Source organism: Taudactylus pleione, unplaced genomic scaffold (assembly GCF_031769625.1).
Source record: "Taudactylus pleione unplaced genomic scaffold, aTauple2 ptg000221l, whole genome shotgun sequence".
Lineage (NCBI taxonomy): Eukaryota > Metazoa > Chordata > Amphibia > Anura > Myobatrachidae > Taudactylus > Taudactylus pleione.
In genome coordinates, this window is record NW_028284623.1 from 440,422 (window position 1) to 467,903 (window position 27,482).

A 27,482-nucleotide genomic window follows, 5' to 3' on the forward strand; every position below is an offset into this window, starting at 1 on the left:
TCCTGCCTCAGGTAGCCAGTTCGTTACCAAGCTCAAGCAGGCAGAGACAAACAAAGGGTAAGAAAGAAAAGACCCATACTCACGAGTCCAGACTCTGAAGAGAAGAAACTACGGAAAACCTCCCCCAGAACTACAGGTGCGTCTGGGTGGGTTGTCCTGTGGACCCCAGGGACCTCGAAGAAAAAGAGTTAACAAAGGTATGTTATACCATAACTCTTATTTTCTTCTTCGGGGTCCATGGGGTCCACAGCCATTACGTTGGGGATATCCCACAACACTAACCCTACGGGCGGGGACGCTCCTGACTCTCGGAAGAGAGGAGAATCCTACGCCCAAAGGAGGCATCCTGAGAGGCAAAAGTGTCAAAGGCATAAAATTTGACGAAGGTGTGGATGGAAGACCATGTGGCTGCTTTACATAATTGCTCAGCAGAAGCACCCCGGCGGGCCAACCATTGATGGACCTACCGCCCTAGTAGAATGTGCCGTCACTGAATCCGGCACACGCATACCAGCCTGTGTATAAGCCAATGAAATTGCCATGCGAATCCACCTGGCCAGTGTCTGTTTATTGGCTGGCCAGCCACGCTTATGACAACCATAAAGCACAAAAAGTGAATCGGACTTCCTCCATTTGCTTGTGTGTTTAACATAAATTCTCAACGCACGGACCACATCCAGGGAAGCCTCACCTTGTGAGAGACTTGTGCCCTGAAATGCTGGAACTACTATTTCTTCATTAATATGAAATTTAGACACCACTTTCGGAAGGTAACTCTCCCTAGTATGTAGCACTGCTCTATCTTGATGAAATATCCAGAACGGCTCACGGACGGAAAGCGCGGCTAAATCCGACTCTAGATGCAGATGCCATAGCAAGGAGGAATACCGTCTTTGCTGTTAGCCACTTGATGTCTATTGAATTTAAAGGCTCGAACGGAGGAGCCTGTAAAACCTTCAGAACTAGAGTCAAGTCCCACGGAACAACCGGGGAAACAAAGGGAGGCTGAAAACGCCCCCTGAAAAAAGGTCTTTATATCCGGTCTCAGAGCAATTTTATGTTGGAACCAGACTGAAAGAGCTGACCCCTGTACCCTTAAAGAGGCCAGGCGTAGCCCTTTTTCCAGATCGCTTTGAAGAAAATCAAGCACTCTGGATATCAGGAATTTATGTGGATCATACCCTTTCAGTTCACACCACTGAAAGAAAGTATGCCAAACCCTATAGTATATACGGGCTGAGGATGGTTTCCGTGCCTTCAGCATCGTCCGTATAACAGACTCGGAAAACCCCTTTTTCCTCAAGACGGAGGCCTCAAGAGCCATGCCATCAGCGATAGCCGATGAAGATCCGGATACCAGCAGGGACCCTGTAGCAACAGATCCGGTCTCAATGGATGAGGCCATGGAGTGTCTATGGAGAGACAACATAGATCTGTGAACCAGTGCCGTCTCGGCCATGCCGGAGCTATTAATATGACGGTGCTGCCCCCTTGTTTGATCTTTCTGACCACTCTGGGCACAAGAGCAAACGGGGGAAACAGATATACCAGCTTGTAACGCCACTTTACTGTAAGTGCGTCTACAAACTCGGCTCTCGGATCTCTTGCCCAGGATCCGTACCTGGGAACCTTGTGTTATGTTCTGGGTTGTTTGTGGACCCGGGGTGGTAGCAGGAGCGATCACAGAAGCAAATTTGAAAATAAAACTAGGATCTTTAATAAGTGCTTGAGTAGACATATAAAGTGGCAGTAAATAAAAGTCCAGGAATATATAAATGTGCACAAGAGTTCTTTGGTGGGAGCAAAAGGGTTAATGTCCAAGTAGAAACAATTAGAGCTATCCAGGTGTGCAGATAGTGAACTGAAAATAAACAAGCCAGGTTTGCAGATAGTGAACTGAAAATAAACAAGCCAGGTTTGCAGGAAGTGAACTGAAGCGCAGGATGTCAGCAGGCTCAGGCACTCAGGTATGGGCAAGGGTGATGGAGGAAGCGGGGTAGTCCAGTGGGAGCTAGGAGCTGACAGGCAGACTGGAAGACAGCGAATTCACAGGAACAGGAAAGCACAGAGAACTCCCTCTCAGCTAGGCTGAGATACACGTTGCACTGGCAAAGAAGGAAGGCACTGACCCTTCCTAAATACCCCATGCCGTGCTGTTACTGGCCGGAGGGAACATGTGACTCACCAGGATTGGCCAGCCGCATCACATGGCCAGAAGGCAAGATGGCGGCGCCCATGCCAAATGGAACGGGGATGCCGCCAGGCCTTACCAGCGCAGAGTGACAACAGGCCCGCACAACAACGCGCGCAGCCAAAGCCCCCCGCCAGACACCAGCTCCGCCACCAGACAGCCCGCGCCACAATGACCTCACAGGTAACACCCGCCTAGCGCCATGCTGAAATACCCTGGCCGTGACACCTTGTTGTTCCTTCTTGATGCCATCAGATCTATTTCTGGTAGACCCCACCTGTCCACAAGGTTCCGAAAAACCTGTGGATGTAGGGCCCATTCCCCTGCATTTATCACTTGCCGACTGAGAAAATTCAGGATTCCTGGAATGAATACGGCAGATATCATGGGCAGATGAGTCTCTGCCCATACCAGGATTCTTGATACCTCTGCCAAGGCAGCCCGACTCCTCGTGCCCCCTTGATGATTTAGGTAGGCGACCGCGGTGCGATTGTCCGACTGTATCTGCACCGACCTGCCCTTTAAGATTTCCTGAGCCTGCACTAAAGCTTTGAATATAGCTCTTAGTTCCAGGATATTTATCGGTAGCCGGCTTTCCATCACTGACCACTTTCCTTGGAAAGTGTGTGACCCCGTCATCGCCCCCCAACCTTGAAGACTGGTGTCGGTTTTGACTAATGTCCAATCCGACACCCAAAAGGGGCGACCCTGCCTGAGATGCTTTGTCTGCAACCGCCAGGTCAGGGACAACCGTACCTCTGGAGAGAGATGCAGCAGCTGGGACCTGATCGTGCAATGATCCTTGTTCCAGCGAGACAGAATGAATTGCTGCAGTGGTCTGGAGTGGAATTGAGTGTATTCCACCATCCTGAAGGTGGCCACCATCGACCCCAGGACCTGCATGGCTACTAGAACGGATATTTGCCTGTTGTGAAGCAACCTGCGTATTCGTGATTGTAGAGCAAGGATCTTCTCCTCCGGCAGATATATTCTCTGCACCACGGAGTCCAATCTTGCTCCCAAATGACACATCTGTTGTACCGGACAGGGTGACGACTTTTGCCAGTTTATGATCCAGCCGTGACTGTACAGACATGATACTGTCAGCCTCAAATGATCCTGTACCTGCTGTGGGGACTGCCCCAGCAACAGGAGGTCATCCAAGTAAGGCAAAATCCTGACGCCTTGGCGCCTGAGGCATGCCATCATCACTGCCATCACCTTGGTGAATAACCGAGGGGCTGTGGACAGGCCAAACGGCAGGGCCTGGAACTGAAAATGTTCCTCCCCTACTGCAAAACGAAGACATTTTTGATGAGCCTGTGTGATTGGGATGTGAAGGTTGGCATCTTGTATGTCTAGGGACACCATATAGTCCCCCTGTTCCATTGCCAACACAATCGATCGCAATGTTTCCATCCTGAACCCAGGGGTTCGAACAAATTTGTTGAGCTCTCTCAGATTTAGAATAGGCCGGTATGACCCATTCGGTTTCAGAACCAAGAACAGAATGGAGTAAAACCCATCTCGGAACTGGTTCTCTGGCACCGGAATCACTACTTCTGATGCTAGTAAGGCAAGAATAGCCTTCTGAAGGGCCAAAGCTCTTTCTGAACCCACATGCGGGTTTACGCAAAAGAACCTTTGAGGAGGAGTCCTCCAAAACGTAGCCTCGGGAAACTCCCCAGACCCAGGCATCCTCCGCCGTGAGGTGCCAGGGCTCTGAGAACCGAAGCAGTCGGCCCCCCACCCTGGGATCCCCCAGGGGGAGGCCCGTCCCATCAGGCCAATGGTTTATCCTGGACCCTAGATCCTGGACGTTTGTTCTGCCAGGGCTTCCTGGGTCCTGCCTTTCTTGGTGGAAATCTCGCTGAGGGCTGACCTTTGGCCTTGCCCTGCGGCCGAAACCCCCGAAAGGACGCCCTCCTCAATTTAGACGAAGTTGCTGATGGTAAACCTGCCGTCTTTGAGGCTGCCATGGAGGATACAATTTTGTCCAGTTCTGGACCAAAGAGCACACCTCCTGTGAATGGAAGGAATTCTAGGGGCCTTTTTGGACCCGACATCTGCCCTCCAATCCTTCAACCAGAGGATCCTACGTGCCACCACGGACTCAGCTGAAACTTTAGAGGAAAGGATCCCTGCATCCAAGGCGGCATCACCCAAATAAGAGGCCCCTTCTCTAATAAAGGAGATCATATCCAGTTGCTCCTTAGAGGCATCTGGTAAAGACTCCGTTAGAGTTTTGGCCCACTCCTCAATAGCTCTTGCTACCCAGGCAGTGGCCATAGCTGGACGGGTGGCCGTTCCTGCCAGCGAAAAAATTGATTTGAGACAAGACTCCAGTCTCCCATCCGTGGTTTCCTTCAGTGAAACTGCTGGGATTAGCAAAGTGGTACGTTTAATCAGCTGTGCCACATGCGCATCAACTGATGGTGGATTCTCCCACTTGGCACAGTCCTCTGCTGGAAAAGGATATAGAAGCTCCATTCTTTTAGAAGAATGGCATATCTTATTCGGACGGACCCAGGCTTCCTCCATAAGTTCTGATAAATGTTCAGACTTTGGGAATTCTGCCTTAACCACTTTTTGCCGCTTGAACAGGGGGGCTTTCCTAAGCGGCAGATCCCCTTCCTCGATATTTAACACCGATTTTACAGCCCTTATCAGAAAAGGGACATCGGCTCCTGGGAAATGATCATCACCCTCCTCGGAGCTAGACTCCTGCGAAAAGTCCTGTGCCTGTTCCTCCTCGGAGGAGGCACTCGAGTACTCACCCATGTAAGGCGGTATATGGCGCCTAGATTTAGGCTGCTTTGGCTTGACAGCCTGAGGCTGAAAACCCCCCGAGGATGATGCCATAACCTTACCAGCACCAGGGTCCATCCAAGGCGGCCACATCATGGGCATAGGATGCATCTGCTGAGGCAAACCCCAAACCGGTGGTACCGGGGCAGCCAGCCGTTCCGCCACCTGAGCCATAACCTGAGAAAATGATGCCCAAGGAGGCTCAGGGCCTGTAATAGGCAAACTTAATTGGTGTGGTGGCTGTCTGAAACAGTTCCCACAAAGCCCATTTTGTAGAAAGTCCTGTGGGGACAATCCTGTCTTGCAGGCTATACAGGATATCAGCAATGGGCTCCCGCCACCTGACCCTCAGACTCCTCAGACATAACACTATGCCGCTGGTTCTGAGCGTATATCTGCTGCTTTCTTCTCTCAAGCCACACACCCGTAGCAAGGGAAGGGGAGAGACAGTGACAGTATACAGGAATTACAGTTCTTTTACAGAAGAAACAGAATCCATAAACAACAATCACATGTCATGCATAAATACTCTGCCAGCCATATGCATATAAGCTCTCACTACCACAATCAGCCTGAGCTTAGGTAGGATAGAGCCCTGTAAAGGCCTAGACCAGCAGTAGGCAAGGTATACAGGGAGACTGCCCAGCGTCCTGCAGGAGCAGCATTCAGAGAGCAACTGACATACACTCTGGCTGCCCTATATGGAGGCTGGGAGGAGCAATCCACAATCACTGCGCCAGAGGACTGAACTAGCGTGTGGATTGGGGGAGGGGCCGCCAGGGAAGCGTACCTCCCCTATGCTGCTTGGACCTGCCCGGTAAACTGACCTGGCCGCCGCCACAAGCCCCGGCTGGTCAGGAACATCAAATCCCGGCGGTCTAGGCTAGGAGAACAAGCCGTATGCCTCCTGACTGCAGCGCACCTCTGGCCAGTCTCACCGCCGGAGGCCGGACCGCCACGTGGTCCCGGCGTCAGCGGCCGCCGCGACCACCTGCTTACCTGCCATCCCCTTGATCCGGTTGCGGTCCAGAAAGCCCCTGCCGAATCCCCTGCCAAGGACCTGCCGAGGCTAGCGGTGCAGCGCCGGAGGAGGTAGTTGCAGCGCGTGGCCAGTGCGCCTCCAATCAGGCGCGATACTGCTTCCAGGACAGCTCAGACCACCCGCTGAGATAGAGAGTAAAACTCTCTTTTTTTTTTTTGTACTCATCTGCAGGACTGCTCCAGCAGTCCCACTGTCTATGTGGTGAACACACCAAACAGGAAGAACTGGCTACCTGAGGCAGGGGGTGGGGTATATGAGGAGGAAACCCGATGCATCCTGGGAGCAGAGAGCTCGTTTGTGTCAACTGTTTTTGACCGGGATTCATACCCAACGTAATGGCTGTGGACCCCATGGAACCCGAAGAAGAAAGTAAGACAATACTCTTAAAGTACTCTGCTCAACTTTATGTATTGTTCCGCACTTTCCCCCTCCTTTCATCTCTAGGTAATGCCGCCCAGCTCACACGCTTAACATGATATACACAACAGGTGTAACAGCTGCTATAGCTGGCTTGCGTGGCCGAGTAAGTAAGGTGAGCGCTTTCCACAGCCGGCCCCATGGGTTCGAGGCCTGGAAAGGGACAATGGCCCTCATTCAGAGGCAGTCGCAAGAAGCGGGCACTCGCTCTGAATGTGGGCGACCGCTTGACTTTTCAAGTGCGGCCTCCTGGTCGCTAACGATGGTAACGATGGTCTCATCAGGGCTTGCGACAAGACCCTAAGGTTGGGTCTTGGCAAACCGCAAGCCCCAGGGAGCTTCCTGCTCTGATCGAGCAGGAAGCTCCCCACTGACATCACTGCTGATGTCAGTGCAGCCACCCACAAAACGGCATGTGTTCCTTAAGGAATGCCTCAGTTTGTGAAACCACCCCCCTCCCCGCCTACTAAACGGGGCGAGCTGTCAATCAACATTGAAAGCCGCCCCTTTTGTAGTGAGCTCCGGAGCGAGAGAAATTCTCTCTCGCTTCGGGGCTTGCGCATGCGCAGTGCGGCCGCTGCGCGTGCGCAGGGCCTAAACATTGACCCGGTTGCGAGTGCTCAGCGCTTGTGACCGGGTCTGAATGAGGTCCAATGTCATTTTGTGAATCAGTATTTTCATTTTTTTTTATCTACAATACAGGATTAAAGGATTAAATTATTTGGTGACATTATATACATTGTATTGTACTCATTACAGGCCGTCCGTATGGTATACTGTTGGTAAGTGGTGTAAAGACGCCTGGATTAGAGATGCACGGGCAGCTTTTCATAAAGAGAGATCATTTCAGGTTCAATACTCTTAAAGTACTGTACTCTGTTCAACTTTATTTATTGTTCCACACATTATTCATCCCGTCATCTCCATATTATGACACCCAGCTGCATTTAAACTATAAACTGCTACTGACATTATAATGTACACAATGCTGTAAAGACGCACGCAGTAGGTGTAACAGCTGCTATGGCTGACTTGCTTGGCCGAGTGGGTAATGTAAACGCTTTCCACATCTGGCCCCTCGGGTTTGAGACCTGGGAAGGGACGATGTCATTTTGTAAATCAGTATTTTTTATGTAATCTACAGTACAGGATTAAATCATTTGGTGTGTGAGTCCTGTGTTTTAAAAGAACATATATCTGCGTTGGTGTGAGGACGCACGGGCAACATTTCATAACGACAGAGCAATTCAAGTTCAATATTCTTAAGGTTACTCTGCACAACTTAATACATTGCTTCGGACTTGCCACCACCTTTCATTTCTATGTTATGCCACCCAGCTGCCATTTACTGCTATAGACATTGTACTATATAGTACTCACTGTGGGCCATCCGTACTGCATACACTCGGTAGGTGGTGTAAAGACGCACGGGCAGCTTTTCATAAAGAGAGACAATTTCAGGTTCAATATTTAACGTTATGCATTGCTCCGCACTTTCCCCCTCCCTTCAGCTCTATGTTATGACACACAGCTGCATTAGACTCTAATCCACTACTGACATTGTATTGTACTTGGTGTAAAGACGCACACTAGACATGACATACACAATAGGTGTAACAGCTGCTATGGCTGGCTTGCGTGGGCGAGTAAGGTGGGCGCTTTCCACAGCCGGCCCCTCGGGTTTGAGGCCCAGAAAGGGACGATGTCATTTGTTAATCCTTTATTACACTAACACCTGCAGCTCTGGATTGATGGAATAACGCAGTTCAGTACTACTGTAAGGTCTAACCAATGACAGGTTCCATCAGCCAATCCGCAGGCGGCACTACAGTAGCTATATGACGCATGTGCAGTGCAGTTTAGGAAAAGTGACATCTGGTGGACAGAAAGTTGTATCACACGCTGCGGCTTTTCCAGCGCTTCAGTACGTTACATTTACTGCAGCATGATGCGACTTAGAACGTCAAGCAGCGGCACGGCAGGGAGCACCGCGCACTACATGGTGTATGGCGCAGAAATGTAGCAGGACACATCTGTATATAGCTACTGCTGGGTGTATACTTTGTACCTATCAGAAGCGTCTTCTGTGCTGGGACGTACAAGCCCAAATGGAAAGTCACCGGTCTCGCCAATATGGCTGTCCCATAATAACTGCAACTTTCCATTATTATTGCTCTTTTATCTTAATGACCTTTGAGGACTAATTTTGCAGGGGAAGGAGACCTTCAGCTAAACGGGGTGAGCATCTCCAAGGGGGCAATTCATCATCCTGAAGCTCATCCCACAGTATGGACATGTGTATATGGATGTGGGCACTTAGCACCATTAGCTGGCAATTCTCCAATCAGATTCATCCCAGGGAGCCGCCATTTTTATTCACGCAGGCACTATTATTATTATCCTTTTTTATATATATATCCTATACATTGTAAGCTTGCGAGCAGGGCCTTCTGACCAAAAATTTGTCTGTTATTATTACCCAGTTTTGTTCTATTAATGTTTACAATTGTAAAGCGCAACGGAATATGCTGCGCTATATAAGAAACTGTTAATAAATAAATATATATATATATGTACAGTCAGGTGCATAAATATTGGGACAGTGACAGAATTTTCTTATTTTGGCCTCTATTCACCACCACAATGGCTTTGAAATGAAACAAACAAGATGTGATTTACCTGCAGACTTTCAGATTTAATTTGAGGGTAATTACATCTAAATCAGGTGAACGGTGTAGGAATTACAACGGCTTCTATATGCGCCTCCCACTTTTTAAGGGGCCAAAAGTAATGGGACAAACTAAACAATCCCAAATCTAACTTTCACTTTTTAATACTTTGTTGCAAATCCTTTGCAGGCAATTACAGCCTGAAGTCTGGAACGCATATACATCACCAGACGCTGGGTTTCATCCCTGGTGATGCTCTGCCAGGCCTCTACTGCAAATGTCTTCAGTTCCTGCTTGTTCTTGGGGCATTTTCCCTTCAGTTTTGTCTTCATCAAGTGAAATGCATGCTCAATCTGATTCAGGTCAGGGGATTGACTTGACCATTGCATAACATTCCACTTTTTATCCTTAAAAAACTCTTTGGTTGCTTTTGCAGTATGCTTCGGGTCATTGTCCATCTGCACTGTGAAGCACCGTCCAATGAGTTCTGAAGCATTTGACTGAATATGAGCTTATAATATTGCCCGAAACATTTCAGAATTCATTCTGCTGCTTTTGTCAGCAGTCACATCATCAATAAATACAAGGGAACCAGTTCCATTGGCAGCCATACATGCCCACGCCATGACACTACCACCACCATGCTTCACTGATGAGGTGGTATGTTTTGGATCATGAGCAGTTCCTTTCCTTTTCTTCTCTTCCCATCACTCTGGTACAAGTTGATCTTTGTCTCATCTGTCCATAGGATGTTGTTCCAGAACTGTAATGGCTTTTTCAGATGTTGTTTGGCAAACTCTAATCTGGTCTTCCTGTTTTTGTGGCTCACCAATGGTTTACATCTTGTGGTGAACCCTCTATATTCACTCTTGTGAAGTCTTCTCTTGATTGTTGACTTTGACACATATACACCTACCTCCTGGAGAGTGTTTTTGATATGGCCAACTGTTGTGAAGGGGTTTTTCTTCACCAGGGAAATAATTCTTCTGTCATCCACCACAGTTGTTTTCCGTGGTCTTCCGGGTCTTTTGGTGTTTTGGTGTGGCTGAGCTCTCCGGTGCGTTCTTTCTTTTTTTAAGAATGTTCCAAACAGTTGATTTGGCCACACCTAATGTTTTTGCTATCTCTTTCTGATGGGTTTGTTTTGATTTTTCAGCCTAATGATGGCTTCACTGATAGTGACAGCTGTTTGGATCCCATATTGAGAGTCGACAGCAACAGATTCCAAATGCAAATGTCACACCTAGAATCAACTCCAGACCTTTTACCTGCTTAATTGATAATGAGATAACGAGGGAATAGCCCACACCTGTCCATGAAATAGCTTTTGAGTTGATAGTCCCATTACTTTTGGCCCCTTAAAAAGTGGGAGGCACATATAGAAAGCGTTGTAATTCCTACACCGTTCACCTGATTTGGATGTAATTACCCTCAAATTAAATCTGAAAGTCTGCAGGTGAAGCACATCTTGTTTGTTTCATTTCAAAGCCATTGTGGTGGTGACTAGAGGCCAAAATATGAAAATTCTGTCAATGTCCCAATATTTATGCACCTGACTGTATGTATATATATATATATATATATATAGCGCCACAAGGGGTCTGCAGCACCTTATAAGGTACATAAATAGTATGAACAGAACGAGAACAAAGTGACTTACGGTACAGACCACTGCAGGACATGGAAAAGGTTTATACACAACGCTGTGTTAGTAATTACTAGTAATGCCCAAGGGTTGGGTGCTGCGTAGGTAGTGGGGAGGAGATAACGGTGTAAGTGAGGGACAGCCAAAGCACACGAAGGAAGAGCAATACAATAGCGCAGAAGTGTGATGTCACAATACAGCGCTCGTGTTGCTGACCTGCAATTCTGCAGATACAGTACACAAATAAGAATAAATAATTACCAAACTTTCTTAGAAATATCTTTATTTCTGGCACTTTCCCAGAAATGTAAAAAAAATATAAAAATTTGTGAATATTATTATGCAAATGAGTTTGGAAAAGGCGCATTTAGGGTGTCGATTCCTCTTTTTTTTACGGGTGATAACACAGCCTTTTCCTCCACGCCAATGGATTTCTGCAGCTGGTCAGAGGCGCCCAGGACAGAACCTCACCCTGACTCGTTACTGCAATATGTTTTGGTGATATCAGATAGATGATGAACCGTATTTGTTCAGAGTAATAAAGAAGTGTAATGTAATATAGGGGGTGACAGATGTGTGTAGCATCCATACTTCTCATGTGTAAATACACCCCCTTATACAATGGCAGCAGTAAGAGGGGGGGGGGACATGGTAATTTGTATGAACACCTGATGTATCGCTCATTACTTGTCCCCCGTTCCCTGTGCAGGGACAGACGTTATCGCTGGTTGGACGCTGCTCAGCTCTCAGTGATAGTCAGGGAATAATCTGCCATCTTTGTTAGGTCATACTGATGTATATTCTGCCCTCTGTCATTATAATGAATCCAATGTGAGGTTGTAAAAACTGTTTGAGAATGCTAAAAATCACCATCTACAGAATATTATCCTGATCGCTTCCACTGTCATGGCGCCCGACCCCTGACTCATTTCTTTCTCTTCGTATTTATACTGTGTATCTACAGCACGCAGCTCACAGATGAAGATACCGGGCTACTCTTGTAAGTAATAAGTTTATTTATATAGCGTGTTTCTCCTACGACTCAAATTGCTTCACTATACCTCCAGCCGGGGCCCAAATTGTAGTAAGAAAAGGAACATCTCCAGCCAGGGCCTCCATCAGAGGAAGGGGGGACTGCTGGGCCCGGAGAGAGCGGGGAGACTGCTGGGCCCGGAGAGAGCGGGGAGACTGCTGGGCCCGGAGAGAGCGGGGGGACTGCTGGGCCCGCAGAGAGCGGGGGGACTGCTGGGCCCGGAGAGAGCGGGGGGACTGCTGGGCCCGGAGAGAGCGGGGAGACTGCTGGGCCCGGAGAGAGCGGGGAGACTGCTGGGCCCGGAGAGAGCGGGGAGACTGCTGGGCCCGCAGAGAGCGGGGGGACTGCTGGGCCCGGAGAGAGCGGGGGGACTGCTGGGCCCGGAGAGAGCGGGGGGACTGCTGGGCCCGGAGAGAGCGGGGAGACTGCTGGGCCCGGAGAGAGCGGGGAGACTGCTGGGCCCGGAGAGAGCGGGGGGACTGCTGGGCCCGGAGAGAGCGGGGGGACTGCTGGGCCCGGAGAGAGCGGGGGGACTGCTGGGCCCGGAGAGAGCGGGGGGACTGCTGGGCCCGGAGAGAGCGGGGGGACTGCTGGGCCCGGAGAGAGCGGGGAGACTGCTGGGCCCGGAGAGAGCGGGGAGAATGCTGGGCCCGGAGAGAGCGGGGGGACTGCTGGGCCCGGGGAGAGAGCGGAGACTGCTGGGCCCGGAGAGAGCGCGGAGACTGCTGGGCCCAGAGAGAGCGGGGGGACTGCTGGGCCCGGAGAGAGCGGGGGGACTGCTGGGCCCGAAGAGAGCGGGGGGACTGCTGGGCCGGAGAGAGCGGGGGGACTGCTGGGCCGGAGAGAGCGGGGGGACTGCTGGGCCTGGAGAGAGCGGGGGGACTGCGGGGCCTGGAGAGAGAGGGGAGACTGCTGGGCCTGGAGAGAGCGGGGGGACCAGCCGGGGAGAAACAGCGCAGTCGAGGAGAAACAGCGCCACCGGCGAAATTTCAAATATGGTGCCAGCAACCATTTCTGATTCGCTGCCGTTCCGCGAGCTGTGACTGGCTTGCAGCTGGCACCGTATTTGCTTCTATCTGGCTGCCAGTACATATCTGCACCGCTGCCGCTTGGGGCCCCTGCTCTCTCCGGGCCCGCTGAAGAAACAAGGTAGGTACATAGTCCCTATCCCCCTCCACCTAGCGCAGCTAGCCTTCCCTGCACCCTCCTCCCACTCCAGCCAGCCTTCCTTGCCCTGTGCCCCCACCTAGTACAGCCAGCCTTCCCTGTGCCCCCTCTAATCCAGCCAGCCTTCCCCTTTCTGTGCCCCCCTAATCCAGCCAGCCTTCCCCGCCCTGTGCCTCCCAATCCAACCAGCCTTCCCTGCCCTCCCCAGTCCCTGTGCCCGTCCCCCAGTACAGCTAGAGTTCCCTTCCCTGCCCCCCTCAGTCCAGCCAGCCTTTCCTGCCCTGTGCCCCCCTATTAAGGTCCAGCATTCCCTGCCCTGTGCCCCCCCCCCAGTCCAGCCTTCCCTGTGCCCCATGTCCATCCTTCCTTCTCCAGCCCAAACTTTGAGAATTTTTAAACTGGTTTATGCACCAATTGATGTCTCCTCCCCCCACAGTTTAGCTTCACCCACATTGTCCACAATTCTGACCACCTTTGGCTCATCCCCCGTGGAGAGGGCCTGCCTATTTTTTTAGTCCGGGCCCCACAATTTCTGGTTGACAACCAATTCTCCAGCGCCGGAAGAGGGTATACTACAATCTTGGTTATATACAGACTGTGCCTAACAGGAGCTATACCGTGACCAGACTGTGCCTAACAAGAGCTATACCGTGACCAGACTGTGCCTAACAGGAGCTATACCGTGACCAGATTGTGCCTAACAGGAGCTATACCGTGACCAGACTGTGCCTAACAGGAGATATACCGTGACCAGACTGTGCCTAACAGGAGATATACCGTGTCCAGGCAGTGCCTAACAGGAGCTATACCGTGTCCAGACTGTCCCTAGCAGGAGCTATACCGTGTCCAGACTGTGCCTAACAGGAGCTATACTGTGACCAGACTGTGCCTAACAGGAGCTATACTGTGACCAGACTGTGCCTAACAAGAGCTATACCGTGACCAGACTGTGCCTAACAAGAGCTATACCGTGACCAGATTGTGCCTAACAGGAGCTATACCGTGACCAGACTGTGCCTAACAGGAGCTATACCGTGACCAGACTGTGCCTAACAGGAGCTATACTGTGACCAGACTGTGCCTAACAAGAGCTATACCGTGACCAGACTGTGCCTAACAAGAGCTATACCGTGACCAGATTGTGCCTAACAGGAGCTATACCGTGACCAGACTGTGCCTAACAGGAGCTATACCGTGACCAGACTGTGCCTAACAGGAGCTATACCGTGACCAGACTGTGCCTAACAGGAGATATACCGTGACCAGACTGTGCCTAACAGGAGATATACCGTGTCCAGGCAGTGCCTAACAGGAGCTATACCGTGTCCAGACTGTGCCTACCAGGAGCTATACCGTGTCCAGACTGTGCCTAACAGGAGCTATACTGTGACCAGACTGTGCCTAACAAGAGCTATACCGTGACCAGACTGTGCCTAACAGGAGCTATACCGTGACCAGACTGTGCCTAACAGGAGCTATAACGTGTCAAGACTGTGCCTAATAAGAGCTATACCGTGACCAGACTGTGCCTAACAAGAGCTATACCGTGTCCAGACTGTGCCTAACAGGCGCTATACCGTGACCAGAATGTGCCTAGCAGGAGCTATACCGTTTCCAGACTGTGCCTAACAGGAGCAATACAGTGACCAGACTGTGCCTAACAGGAGCAATACAGTGACCAGACTGTGCCTAGCAGGAGCTATACCGTGTCCAGACTGTGCCTACCAGGAGCTATACCGTGTCCAGACTGTGCCTAACAGGAGCTTTACCGTGACCAGACTGTGCCAAACAGGAGCTACACCGTGACCAGACTGTGCCTAACAGGAGCTATACTGTGACCAGACTGTGCCTAACAAGAGCTATACTGTGACCAGACTGTGCCTAACAAGAGCTATACCGTGTCCAGACTGTGCCTAACAGGCGCTATACCGTGACCAGAATGTGCCTAGCAGGAGCTATACCGTTTCCAGACTGTGCCTAACAGGAGCAATACAGTGACCAGACTGTGCCTAACAGGAGCAATACAGTGACCAGACTGTGCCTAGCAGGAGTTATACCGTGTCCAGACTGTGCCTACCAGGAGCTATACGGTGTCCAGACTGTGCCTAACAGGAGCTTTACCGTGACCAGACTGTGCCAAACAGGAGCTACACCGTGACCAGACTGTGCCTAACAGGAGCTATACCATGTCCTGGGACTTGTCTCCGGCCACTTCCTCAGACGACAATTGAACATTTCATTGCCTCAAGAAACGGCTGGATGCTGTGAAACGCGTTGCAACTTAACAGAAGTTTATATCTTTTTTTATGCTTTAGATTTAGGTATATCAATTATTATGTCCTATTTACTATGCGATACTGCTTTACATTTATTTCATTTTACATTTTATTTTGAATCATTTTTGCAACTTTTTTTGTCAGTTATTGTCTGCACCAGAGCAAATCGTTATGCGATTTGTTTATCCAGGACAGTAGTTGTATGTTTTTTTATGCCACTAATAAATAAATATGTACTATGTATTTACAGATGCAGCTACTTGAGAAATGCGCCTGAACCTTTGAGAATGCAGGTTTGAGTGCATCACTTGGATGCGGTGGGTCACGCCATCTTCTGATGGCGTTACCCTATAGAAGCCTATGGGCCTCTACTCGGAGAGTGCTGTGAGAGGGTTCCAATCGGATCCCTCCCAGCACCCCCTGCGGCGCGTGCACCATTCTGCATCACCGTTCATAGACCAGGAAGTCGCTCATTCGCAAAGGGCCGCTCTTACAGAATGTTCCTTTGTGGTGGTTTTCATGCATACCGGCATAATCAACGTCATGCATCACGCCCGGTGTGAGTAAAAGCTCCATCAGTATAGTGGTCAAAGCTGAGACATTATCAGGACAGTCCCAGAACACTGTATAGCTCCTGTTAGGGGAGTAAGGGACACATCTTATCATGTTATAACCAAGATGGCTGCTCTGCCTTCCTCCAGCAATTTTATGGGGTTCTCTCCTTAGGCTGCAGGAGTAAGGGTATCCTACTGGGCGCCGCCCGGACATCCACCATTCCCAAACCGTAGTAAACCTTATGTTTCTTCCACCCAGCAATGTTCTCCTGCTCCCATGTCCCAGCCCCAATAGCTACCACTCTGATCTGCAGGTTGAAGCGATGTAATGACGCAACAGGAGGTGGTCCCATATTAATGTTCTGCTCTGGCTTGATCTCCGTCTGGGACATCTACCACAATTCAGGGAAAGGAGAATCTCTTTTACAATTATTTTTATGACTGTGGAATGAGGCATTAATGGGGCAGATAAAGGGGAATAGCTGGAAATGTCTGGACCCTTGGTATAACTGTGATTGGGTCCTCTACACACCATCAGTAATCTGTCATGTGCTTTCTACCTATTGTCTTACCTGGTTGGGCCACAGGTGGAAGTTTCAGAGCACCTAAGGAACTTGTGTGAGCCCCCTCTCCCAATTCTTTCTCATTGGCTTTCTTCCTAAGGTTCCAGGGAACATACCACGTGTCATTTGATGGCGCATTCGCTGGGTTCTCGGGGGCTTTGCTTATTAGTCGCAGAGAGGAAAATATAGAGTTTCTTCTATTCCTGAAAGGCAAATCGGAATTCGTACTACTTTGATGATTCTCCCTTATGGTGAACTTTTCTAACATCTTTGGCATGTCTTCTACTTTAGAAGAATCTTGCTTCATGTTCTGGGAGGATAAAGGTCCAACATTCCTGAGAGCCCCATCATTGGGGACCTTGAAATTATTGCCAGATGAGGACAAGTGGTTGGGCAAAGACTTCATTTCAGTATCATTGGGGTTGGTCTGACCTTCTGAATTACTCTGGCTTCTTCTGAAAAATGAACCAGGAAAATGAAAATAGCCAGTCGGCGCCATCGGCTTGGTTTTAGCAGGTGAAATGTGTCTTGGGCTTTCTGACGAAGAACTCACAGAGCGATTAAAAGATCGCTTTATTGCATTGGACAAGATGGTAAATGTCGATCTGCTTCTGCTCTCTGGCTCCCCTCCTGGATCATTACTGACACGAAAAGTGGCTTGCTCACGCGTGTCCCTGGCTGCTGGCCGAGGATTTGCAGAGCTCCAGTCTAGAAGTTTGGATTTTTCCTCCTCCGACAGAACCAACTTCTTAAGTGTTGAGTTTTGAGGTCTGTTTTGGTCAAGTTGTGGCAGCTTATTCCGTTCATCTGTTCTCTCCTCTTTCTCAAACACATCGCTGCTATCGCTGAGATGCTCCGACAGAGGATCTTGGGCGAGGTCCGCATCTCTGCCTCCACCAAGACCAGATCTGTTGTATGTGTAATGGTGGTATGAACTTGGATGTAGAGCATTGGATGACCCGTGTTCACCAAGGTTTGGGGCTGTACCGTTGCCCAGAAGAGCCTTGTGATGAGGAACATATGACGGTATCCCCTGATATTCCTCCTCGTAAACCTTCTCACTCATATTTGGAACATGAGAGTCTCTGAAATGTTCAGAAGTATCTTTGTTGAACACCTGTATGACATAAACGTTTATGTATTAGTATGAGCATAGGAGCTAACAATATCATGCAACTTCACAGTAATAGGATTGGGAATAGACAGAACATTTTCCATTTGCCAATTCGCCCATTTCAGAGAAACATAACAGGGGTCATTTCCAACCGTGCAAAAATGTGTCCCTGCAATACGTTGCTATTTGCACCAATTCCGGAAGTACAGACGCCCTTGTTCCATCTTCTGGAATGGCTGATATTGTGCAGCAGCTGGAGATGGGCTCTGTGCTGTGACTGCTGCCGCGTTCCCTTTAGGAAGCTTGTTGGGTTTTCAGTAACTGTGATGTAAATGTGAGAAGGAGACAGAGAACAACAAATACACTGGGACACAGTCCTCATGCACAATATTCTGCACAGGAGGCAAACACAATCCTGGACGCCCGCTGCGAATGGAATGCTAATGCCACCGTATTCGGGGTCAGAGGCATCTATGCAATCGCACCGCCCCCAGCCCGCCATCTGCGAGAGCATCCGCCATCTTCCCCATGCTGTGTGCAGGAGATACACCCTGAATTGGGCGTGCCCTGTGCTTACATAGGACGCAATTGTGACTACACGCCCGCAACACACCCATGGAATGTTTCTCTTACATTGGGTACGCCCTGCTGCCGCTCACTTATCGAAATGTCAGCATCGCTGGTAAGTACTTAAAGATGCGTGAGCAGCCCCGCAACTCAGAATGAGGCCCTCTCTGTCTAAGTGATAGTGATAACTTACCTCATCATCCGGCGAGCTCAGGGCGTCGGGCAAACCCTCTGTAGGAGTGTTAGATGGTCTTTTCCCAATGAGAAGAGGCAATGCTGGAAATACATACATAGATATAATACATACATAGCTATAATACATGCAAGTGGCAATATATGGTCCCATAACTATATATATATATATATATATATATATATATCTGTGCTAAGAAATTATCTTACTGTGTAAAAAAACTAAAGACTTAAATGTGAATGTGATAGGCTGCAGCTTTGAGACATCGGTGAGTCCCGTGCGAGACTTCCCCATGTTATAAAGTAATAATAAATAAATACAGTATCAGTCTGTTAATAGGCATAATCAGCCTGGTCTTGTCTAATAATAGATTGCTACATTAAAGCACGGGTCAGCTGGCCGATCTCAGAGCCGCAGCCTCTCACATCTACCCCTTAGTGACCGATCTGAGGCCATCTCCTCGCTGTCACAGGGACTGTGTCCTGTCTGCCTCTCGGGTCAGGGAGCTTCCCTGGGATTACTGTACAGTCTTGGAGACACATTACTGGGAGATGCTGCACAGAAACTCTCATGAACACATCTGTAGCCCCTCGGACCTGACCTCCTTTTCTGGGTGAGGGAAAATTATTTCATGCAACATTTTTCAAATTCTTTTAGCAGCGAGAATCGCTCACAGACTTTCTGTTTTGGAAATTCAGGATATTTCATTATCTGGAAGGGGCAGAGCTCCCTCCACAGGTTGTGAGTGGTACTGCACACACACAGCAGGACCAGCAGAATCTATATGGGGGCCTTGATGATCTGTACACTCAGGAATTTACAATGAGGGGTATATACGCTATACCTAGACTTGTGGTTAGGTTATACTGAGCGCCCATTCCACTTTTCTGCTTTATAAATATTTTGCATATTAATAAATGCATGAAAAGTGCAAAACAAATATAATACATTATAAAACCACCATCAGTCTGATGCATTATTTCGTAGGTGAGAAACGGTAAACAGCCTGTAGCAATCCCAACACCATGCACAGACATTGCTCCTGGCTCCATCCTTTGTGATGTGCACCGGATATGCTTATTTAGGCTGCCTTGTGTCACGGTATGGCGTGGGCTTGGACCCGGAGTGGAGTCGGATGCGGAATGGAGGCTTGTTTGTTGATACTGGAAGGCAGCTGGTCTTAACAGAGTATGACTCATGAGGTGAGTGGGTACACGGAGGGCGAGGTGTCGCTGAAGGAATGCGGACTATACTCAGCGACCGGGGTCGGTTGGTCCGCAGCGGGCAGCGGTTACAGGTGGCAGGCTGGAACGCAGAGGCAGGCGAGGTACAGAGCTATGAGGTGGTAACACTGAGACACTCTGGAACTGCAGAAAGTATGGAGCAAGGGAGCACAGGAACTAGCTCACAGCTATGCTGTGACAGACGTTGCACTGGCAACTAAAGGACCTCTTGACAGCCCTTTAGTACCCTCAGGTAGTGGAGGATTGGCTGCAAAACACTCCCAGGACAGCTGTGATCTGATTGGCTCCAAAACCTGATTGACCAAAATCCAACATGGCCGCGCCCAGTAGTCTCTGCACTGTCAGTTTCACTTGCTCACACCTCCCTCCAGATGAGCCCCCTTAGTCTGTGGAGACCCCCTGTGCCCAGCGCCGCTCTCCAGGACCCTGCTCCACCGCCGAAGGGACCACGCCAGAGCGCCCGGCGAGGTAAGAGTTGCAATCCTGGCAGCCTGACAGCCCGAATCGTGACAGTCCCCCCCCCCTTTATGAGAGGCCTCCTCTTGGGTTTTTCAGGATTCTTCGTATGGAACTGACGTACTAATCGAGGAGCATGGACATCCTCTGTCGTACTTCTGGCCCATAACCTCTCCAATCCAACAGGTACTGAAGTTGACCATAGCGAAAACGAGAGTCCAAGATCTGCTTGACTTCAAATTGTACATCTCGCTCAGTGCAGACTTTAGGGGAGCATGGAGGAATTTTCCGGAAGCGGTTTAGGACAAGAGGTTTCAACAAGGAAATGTGAAAGGAATTTGGTACTCTGAGGTAGGGTGGAAGCTTTAGTTTGTAGGCCACTGGGTTAATCACTTGAGTGATAGGAAACGGACCAATGACGCGAGGGGCAAACTTCATGGACGGAATCTTGAGGCGAAGATTACGGGTACAAAGCCAGACAAGGTCGCCCTCCTTTAGGCTGGGCACCGCTCTTCTCTTCCTATCGGCTCCAACTTTGTAACGGTCTGAGGTTTTTCGTAGAGCGGAATGGACTTGAGACCATATTTGCAAAAAATTCTGTAGTTTAGAGGTCACTGCTGGTACATCAAACATAGGCAATTCTTTAAATTCTGGTACTCTGGGATGCAGGCCAAAAACTGTGAAGAATGGAGTACGACCTGTGGACGAATGGTACGAACTATTGTGAGCAAACTCTGCCCAGGGTAGAGTGTCCGCCCAGTTATCTTGAGACGAGGACATATGGATTCGTAGAAAAGTCTCCAGGTCCTGATTGACCCTCTCCGTGGAACCATTAGACTGGGGGTGATAGGCCGTGGAAAATTTTAATTTAACTTGAAAGATGGAACAGAGGGCCCTCCAGAATTTTGCCACGAACTGTACCCCGCGATCTGAGACAATCTCAGTCGGAAAACCATGTAGACGGAAGATGTTGACGACAAATAATTGAGCTAGCTCTGGAGCGGAGGGAAGTTTCTTCAGAGGAATATAGTGTACCATTTTCGAGAACCGATCCACCACTACCCAGATGGTGGTGAACCCGTTGGATATAGGTAAGTCAGTTACAAAGTCCATGGATAGGTGTGTCCAGGGGCGAAGCGGTACAGAGAGAGACAGTAGGATACCGGCTGGAGCCTGCCTGGATATTTTATGTTGAGCACACTGTGGGCATGAGGAAACATACTCTGTTATTTCGGACTTCATGGCGGACCACCAATATGACGTTGTAGGAATTCCAGGGTTTTACGGATACCTGTGTGTCCGGAAAAGAGAGAGGCATGAGCCCAATTCAATAGTTGTTTGCGTAGATCCGGTGTCACAAAGGTTCTCCGAGGAGGGGGTTGAATGCAGGTATTGGCGAATACTTTGGATTCCAGAACTGGAGTTTCTTTAATATGTTCAGTGGATGTTTCAGAGGAGAAGGAACGGAAGAGAGCATCCGCCTTTTGGTTGAGTGAACCAGGACGATAAGAAGTAAAATTGAAACGGGAAAAGAAAATTGCCCAACGAGCCAGACGAGGACTTAGGCACTGGATGTTTTTCATATACAATAGGTCTCGATGATCTGTATAAACAGTGATGGGGAACATGGCCCCTTTGAGAAGATACCGCCATTCCTCAAAGGCCAATTTAATTGGCAACAATTCCTGCTCCCCAATGGGGCAATTTCTCTCGGCTAGAGAAAACTTCTTCGAGAAAAAAAGGATGGAATTTGTTATCCTCGAATTTCTGAGAGAGTACTGCACCCACAGCTTCAGAGGACACGTCTACTTCTAGAAAGAACGGGCTGTTAACGTCCGGTTGTCTCAGCACCAGAGCCGAAATAAAGGCTTGCTTCAGGATTTGAAAGGCAGTTTCAGCCTCCGGAGGCCATTGCGATGGGGTCGCCCCTTTTCGAGTTAAAGAGGAAATGGGTTCCGTAAGGGTGGAAAACCTCTTGATGAATTTCCGGTAGTAATTCGCGAACCCCAGGAATCTTTGTACCGCCTTCAGCGAATTGGGGCGAGACCAGTCCAGAATAGTCTGTACTTTCTTAGGATCCATCTCAAGGCCAGGACCCGAGAGAATGTAGCCAAGGAATGGAACGGTCTGTACCTCAAACAAGCATTTCTCTGCCTTACAGTACAGATGATTCTTGCGTAGACGAGTCAGGACCTCCTTGACTTGAGCCCGGTGTTTGTCAATACTAGAGGAGAATATTAGGATGTCATCTAAATATACTACCATAAAGTAAGTCCTGAAAAATCTCATTCACAAAGTTTTGGAAAACAGCAGGGGCATTGCAGAGACCAAAGGGCACCACCAAATATTCAAAATGACCGTCTCGGGTATTAAATGCGGTTTTCCAATCGTCTCCGGCCCAGATCCTGATGAGGTTATAGGCCCCTCGTAGATCTAATTTGGTGAATATCGTGGCACCCTTTACACGATCGAACAATTCCGAGATGAGGGGTATCGCATAACAATTTTTGATAGTTATGTCATTTAAGCCCCGGTAATCGATGCAGGGACGCAGACCTCCATCTTTTTTGGCCACGAAGAAGAACCCTGCACAGGCTGGCGAGGAGGATGGTCGAATGAATCCTTTTTGAAGATTTTCCTGAATGTAGGCCGACATGGCCTCAGGCTCAGGTAAGGACAGCTGAATGAATGTAGCAGTGCCTGCCTGTAGTGTCCGTTATATGCTAGAGGCAGACACCCGGCAGCCAGAATGAATGTAGCAGTGCCTGCCTGTAGTGTCCGTTATATGCTAGAGGCAGGCACCCTGCAGCCAGAATGAATGTAGCAGTGCCTGCCTGTAGTGTCCGTTATATGCTAGAGGCAGGCACCCTGCAGCCAGAATGAATGTAGCAGTGCCTGCCTGTAGTGTCCGTTATATGCTAGAGGCAGACACCCTGCAGCCAGAATGAATGTAGCAGTGCCTGCCTGTAGTGTCCGTTATATGCTAGAGGCAGGCACCCTGCAGCCAGAATGAATGTAGCAGTGCCTGCCTGTAGTGTCCGTTATATGCTAGAGGCAGGCACCCTGCAGCCAGAATGAATGTAGCAGTGCCTGCCTGTAGTGTCCGTTATATGCTAGAGGCAGGCACCCTGCAGCCAGAATGAATGTAGCAGTGCCTGCCTGTAGTGTCCGTTATATGCTAGAGGCAGGCACCCTGCAGCCAGAATGAATGTAGCAGTGCCTGCCTGTAGTGTCCGTTAGGTGCTAGAGGCAGACACCCGGCAGCCAGAATGAATGTAGCAGTGCCTGCCTGTAGTGTCCGTTAGGTGCTAGAGGCAGACACCCTGCAGCCAGAATGAATGTAGCAGTGCCTGCCTGTAGTGTCCGTTATATGCTAGAGGCAGACACCCTGCAGCCAGAATGAATGTAGCAGTGCCTGCCTGTAGTGTCCGTTATATGCTAGAGGCAGGCACCCTGCAGCCAGAATGAATGTAGCAGTGCCTGCCTGTAGTGTCCGTTATATGCTAGAGGCAGGCACCCTGCAGCCAGAATGAATGTAGCAGTGCCTGCCTGTAGTGTCCGTTAGGTGCTAGAGGCAGACACCCGGCAGCCAGAATGAATGTAGCAGTGCCTGCCTGTAGTGTCCGTTAGGTGCTAGAGGCAGACACCCTGCAGCCAGAATGAATGTAGCAGTGCCTGCCTGTAGTGTCCGTTATATGCTAGAGGCAGACACCCTGCAGCCAGAATGAATGTAGCAGTGCCTGCCTGTGGTGTCCGTTATATGCTAGAGGCAGGCACCCTGCAGCCAGAATGAATGTAGCAGTGCCTGCCTGTAGTGTCCGTTATATGCTAGAGGCAGGCACCCTGCAGCCAGAATGAATGTAGCAGTGCCTGCCTGTAGTGTCCGTTATATGCTAGAGGCAGACACCCTGCAGCCAGAATGAATGTAGCAGTGCCTGCCTGTAGTGTCCGTTATATGCTAGAGGCAGGCACCCTGCAGCCAGAATGAATGTAGCAGTGCCTGCCTGTAGTGTCCGTTATATGCTAGAGGCAGGCACCCTGCAGCCAGAATGAATGTAGCAGTGCCTGCCTGTGGTGTCCGTTATATGCTAGAGGCAGGCACCCTGCAGCCAGAATGAATGTAGCAGTGCCTGCCTGTAGTGTCCGTTATATGCTAGAGGCAGGCACCCTGCAGCCAGAATGAATGTAGCAGTGCCTGCCTGTAGTGTCCGTTATATGCTAGAGGCAGACACCCTGCAGCCAGAATGAATGTAGCAGTGCCTGCCTGTAGTGTCCGTTATATGCTAGAGGCAGGCACCCTGCAGCCAGAATGAATGTAGCAGTGCCTGCCTGTAGTGTCCGTTATATGCTAGAGGCAGGCACCCTGCAGCCAGAATGAATGTAGCAGTGCCTGCCTGTAGTGTCCGTTATATGCTAGAGGCAGACACCATGCCCTGTTTGCTTGAAGACTTTCTATGCACTGCTGCTGGGGTTCCGGCTGCCGGCGGGGCTCCACCCCCTATATGCGACGTCATGCACAAAGGGGCGGGGCTGGCACCGGGTGGCCAGAGTGCTAGTTACAGCGCTGGTCACAGAAGTACATTCCTCTCTGGAAGGTCCGAGGACACACAATCAGAACACGCAGACCTTCTTTTTATCCAGTTCTAACAAACAATAGCACAGGTGGTAATTCCGCCTCGGTTCCTTAACCAATCACGCTAAGTGCATGTCGTGTGCATATACTGTACATGCACGCATTTAACATTGTCCCTAATGGACGATGGGGAGTGGTTACTCCCCTGTGCCTGAGACCACCTGGGCAGGTAACCATATACCAGGTACCTGCAACTCTGGAGAAAGAATTGGTTCCCTCCAAGACTTTACTTCCAGAATTCTGCTGGGGGATCTTGTCACCCTCTCTAACCAAATTTGGGTTGCATAGCTACTAAAACAGCTAATTACAAAGAGCAATATCTCTCTGTTATCCGGAGTATAGAGAATGACAGTCTAAAATGAAGCTATGATAAAGTTGGCGAGTTAGATATGTTTTAGCTACACAATCCCTAAGTAGCAGTCTCCTGACCACAGAGCGGGAGCTCTTGGAGCTCCAATAAAACAATTAGCTGTCATCCATCGCTATACAGCATCTGGTCCACTCGAGGCTGTCATCCATCGCTATACAGCATCTGGTCCACTCTAGGCTGTCATCCATCGCTATACAGCATCTGGTCCACTCGAGGCTGTCATCCATCGCTATACAGCATCTGGTCCACTTGAGGCTGTCATCCATCACTATACAGCGTCTGGTTCACTCCAAGCTGTCATCCATCACTATACAGCATCTGGTCCACTCTAGGCTGTCATTCATCGCTATACAGCATCTGGTCCACTCTAGGCTGTCATCCATCGCTATACAGCATCTGGTCCACTCTAGGCTGTCATCCATCGCTATACAGCATCTGGTCCACTCTAGGCTGTCATCCATCACTATATAGTATCTGGTTCACTCTAAGCTGTCATCCATCACTCTACAGCATCTGGTCCACTCTAGGCTGTCATCCATCGCTATACAGCATCTGGTCCACTCGAGGCTGTCATCCATCACTATACAGCATCTGGTTCACTCTAAGCTGTCATCCATCACTATACAGCATCTGGTCCACTCTAAGCTGCCATCCATCGCTATACAGCATCTGGTCCACTCGAGGCTGTCATCCATCGCTATACAGCATCTGGTTCACTCCAAGCTGTCATCCATCGCTATACAGCATCTGGTTCACTCTAAGCTGTCATCCATCACTATACAGCATCTGGTCCACTCGAGGCTGTCATCCATCACTATACAGCATCTGGTCCACTCTAAGCTGTCATCCATCACTCTACTGCGTCTGGAGACCCAGTCACCCTTTACATATTATCAAAATCATCAAGCTGTTACCCGTCGCTACTTAGCGTCTGGATACCCATGGTCAGCGACTGGATGTACCACGCAGTACTACTTACCATGCAGCATCTGGTTCCCCAGTGCAGTATCCATGGCAAACATTATGTGGAGTTCCAGAGTTGTCCCCATCGCTATTGGCAACTTCCCCATCTTGCTAGTTCTTCTAGTTATCCTCCAGTACATTTGTGGTCTTGTCCTTGTTGTCTTGCTACTCTCAGATACCTACTCCAGGGGCTGCGACCTGTTCACTTGGTGCAGCGAAACCCCAATCCCGCTTGGAGGGGTCACTGGGGAATACCATCCAGTGGATTAGACTCCGCGCCCTGGAGTAGGTCTCGCCAGCATCTGTGAGTAGCCTATGAGGAAGACGTATATATTGCCTTCTCCTCACCCCAACCCCCCGACTACTGAACATAAAACTGAGGAGAAGCCATACCGGGGCCTGACAGCCAGCTCTCCCTGCATCTCCTCATACCGCTCTGATGCAGAAGGCTGCATGGCAGGACATCCCGCTTTCCTGGGAGGGGGACTGGGGAAACCAGCAGCCCAAGGTGGGCTCCACACCCCCCTAGGCCCCAGGTTATAGGTAAGTACAATATTACTTAATATGCAGTATACCTGTACATTTAAACCCTAAATACATTTTATACATATATATCTCTATATGTTATATACTGTGCCCAGTGCTAAACTTTGGGCGTTCTTTCTTGCCATTCCCCAGCGCTGGGATCTCTTCCTCCATTGCTGGGGATATGTGACTACCTTTCCCAGGTTTGCCATACAGGGGGTTAACGTTCTCCATTGCCACAGTCAATGTCTGTCGCTGAGTGGCGAGCTCCCCCTCATGCTGCTCCGGAGGTTAACACACCATGTCGCTGCCTGAGCGCCGAGCCTGTGATGGCGGCGCTCCGTAATGTCTCTGCGCTGGGGTCCGACTCTCTTGGCCCACCAGCGTTTGGTTACTCATCGCCACGCAGTCGGGGAGAACGGCCCTGGGTACAGCGGCACTTTGTACACTACTGCTTCACCACAGCCAGCCCGGGGCTTCAGAGCAACATAACAACACAATACATTAGTATATGTAAGCAGCTGATATACAAGGAGCTACTAACAATCTTTCTGTTACCTGGAGTATAGAGGATGACAAAGTCTCCAGTTTTCTATGATAAACTTGGCGAGTTAGATATGTTTTAGCTGCACAATGAGTTATTACATACAGCATATGGGAAATAGCCGGCTAGGGATGGGTCCTCCAATGTATGGTCTAGCTATAGTATTAAGGTTATTGGTAAAGCTGCACAATGAGTTATTACATACAGCATATGGGAAATAGCCGGCCAGGGATGGGTCCTCCAATGTATGGTCTAGCTATAGTATTATAGTTATTGGTAAAGCTGCACAATGAGTTATTACATACAGCATATGGGAAATAGCCGGCCAGGGATGGGTCCTCCAAAGTATGGTCTAGCTATAGTATTATGGTTATTGGTAAAGCTGCACAATGAGTTATTACATACAGCATATGGGAAATAGCTGGCCGGGTCCTCCAATGTATGGTCTAGCTATAGTATTATGGTTATTGGTAAAGCTGCACAATGAGATATTACATACAGCATATGG

The 27,482-nt window shown here is 49.5% G+C and overlaps 1 protein-coding gene across 1 annotated transcript in view; it reads right to left on the minus strand.

The window, feature by feature from the left end:
* The window catches only part of LOC148517326 (F-actin-monooxygenase MICAL2-like), a 122,822-nt gene that overhangs the window by 70,406 nt on the left and 24,934 nt on the right, over window positions 1-27,482 (minus strand). The window contains exons 5-6 of the mRNA XM_088478837.1: window positions 18,240-18,322; window positions 16,375-17,482 (exon numbers count right to left, since the gene is read on the minus strand). Coding sequence (XP_088334963.1) covers window positions 16,375-17,482; window positions 18,240-18,322 — 1,191 coding nt within the window. The remainder of the gene's footprint in view (window positions 1-16,374; window positions 17,483-18,239; window positions 18,323-27,482) is intronic.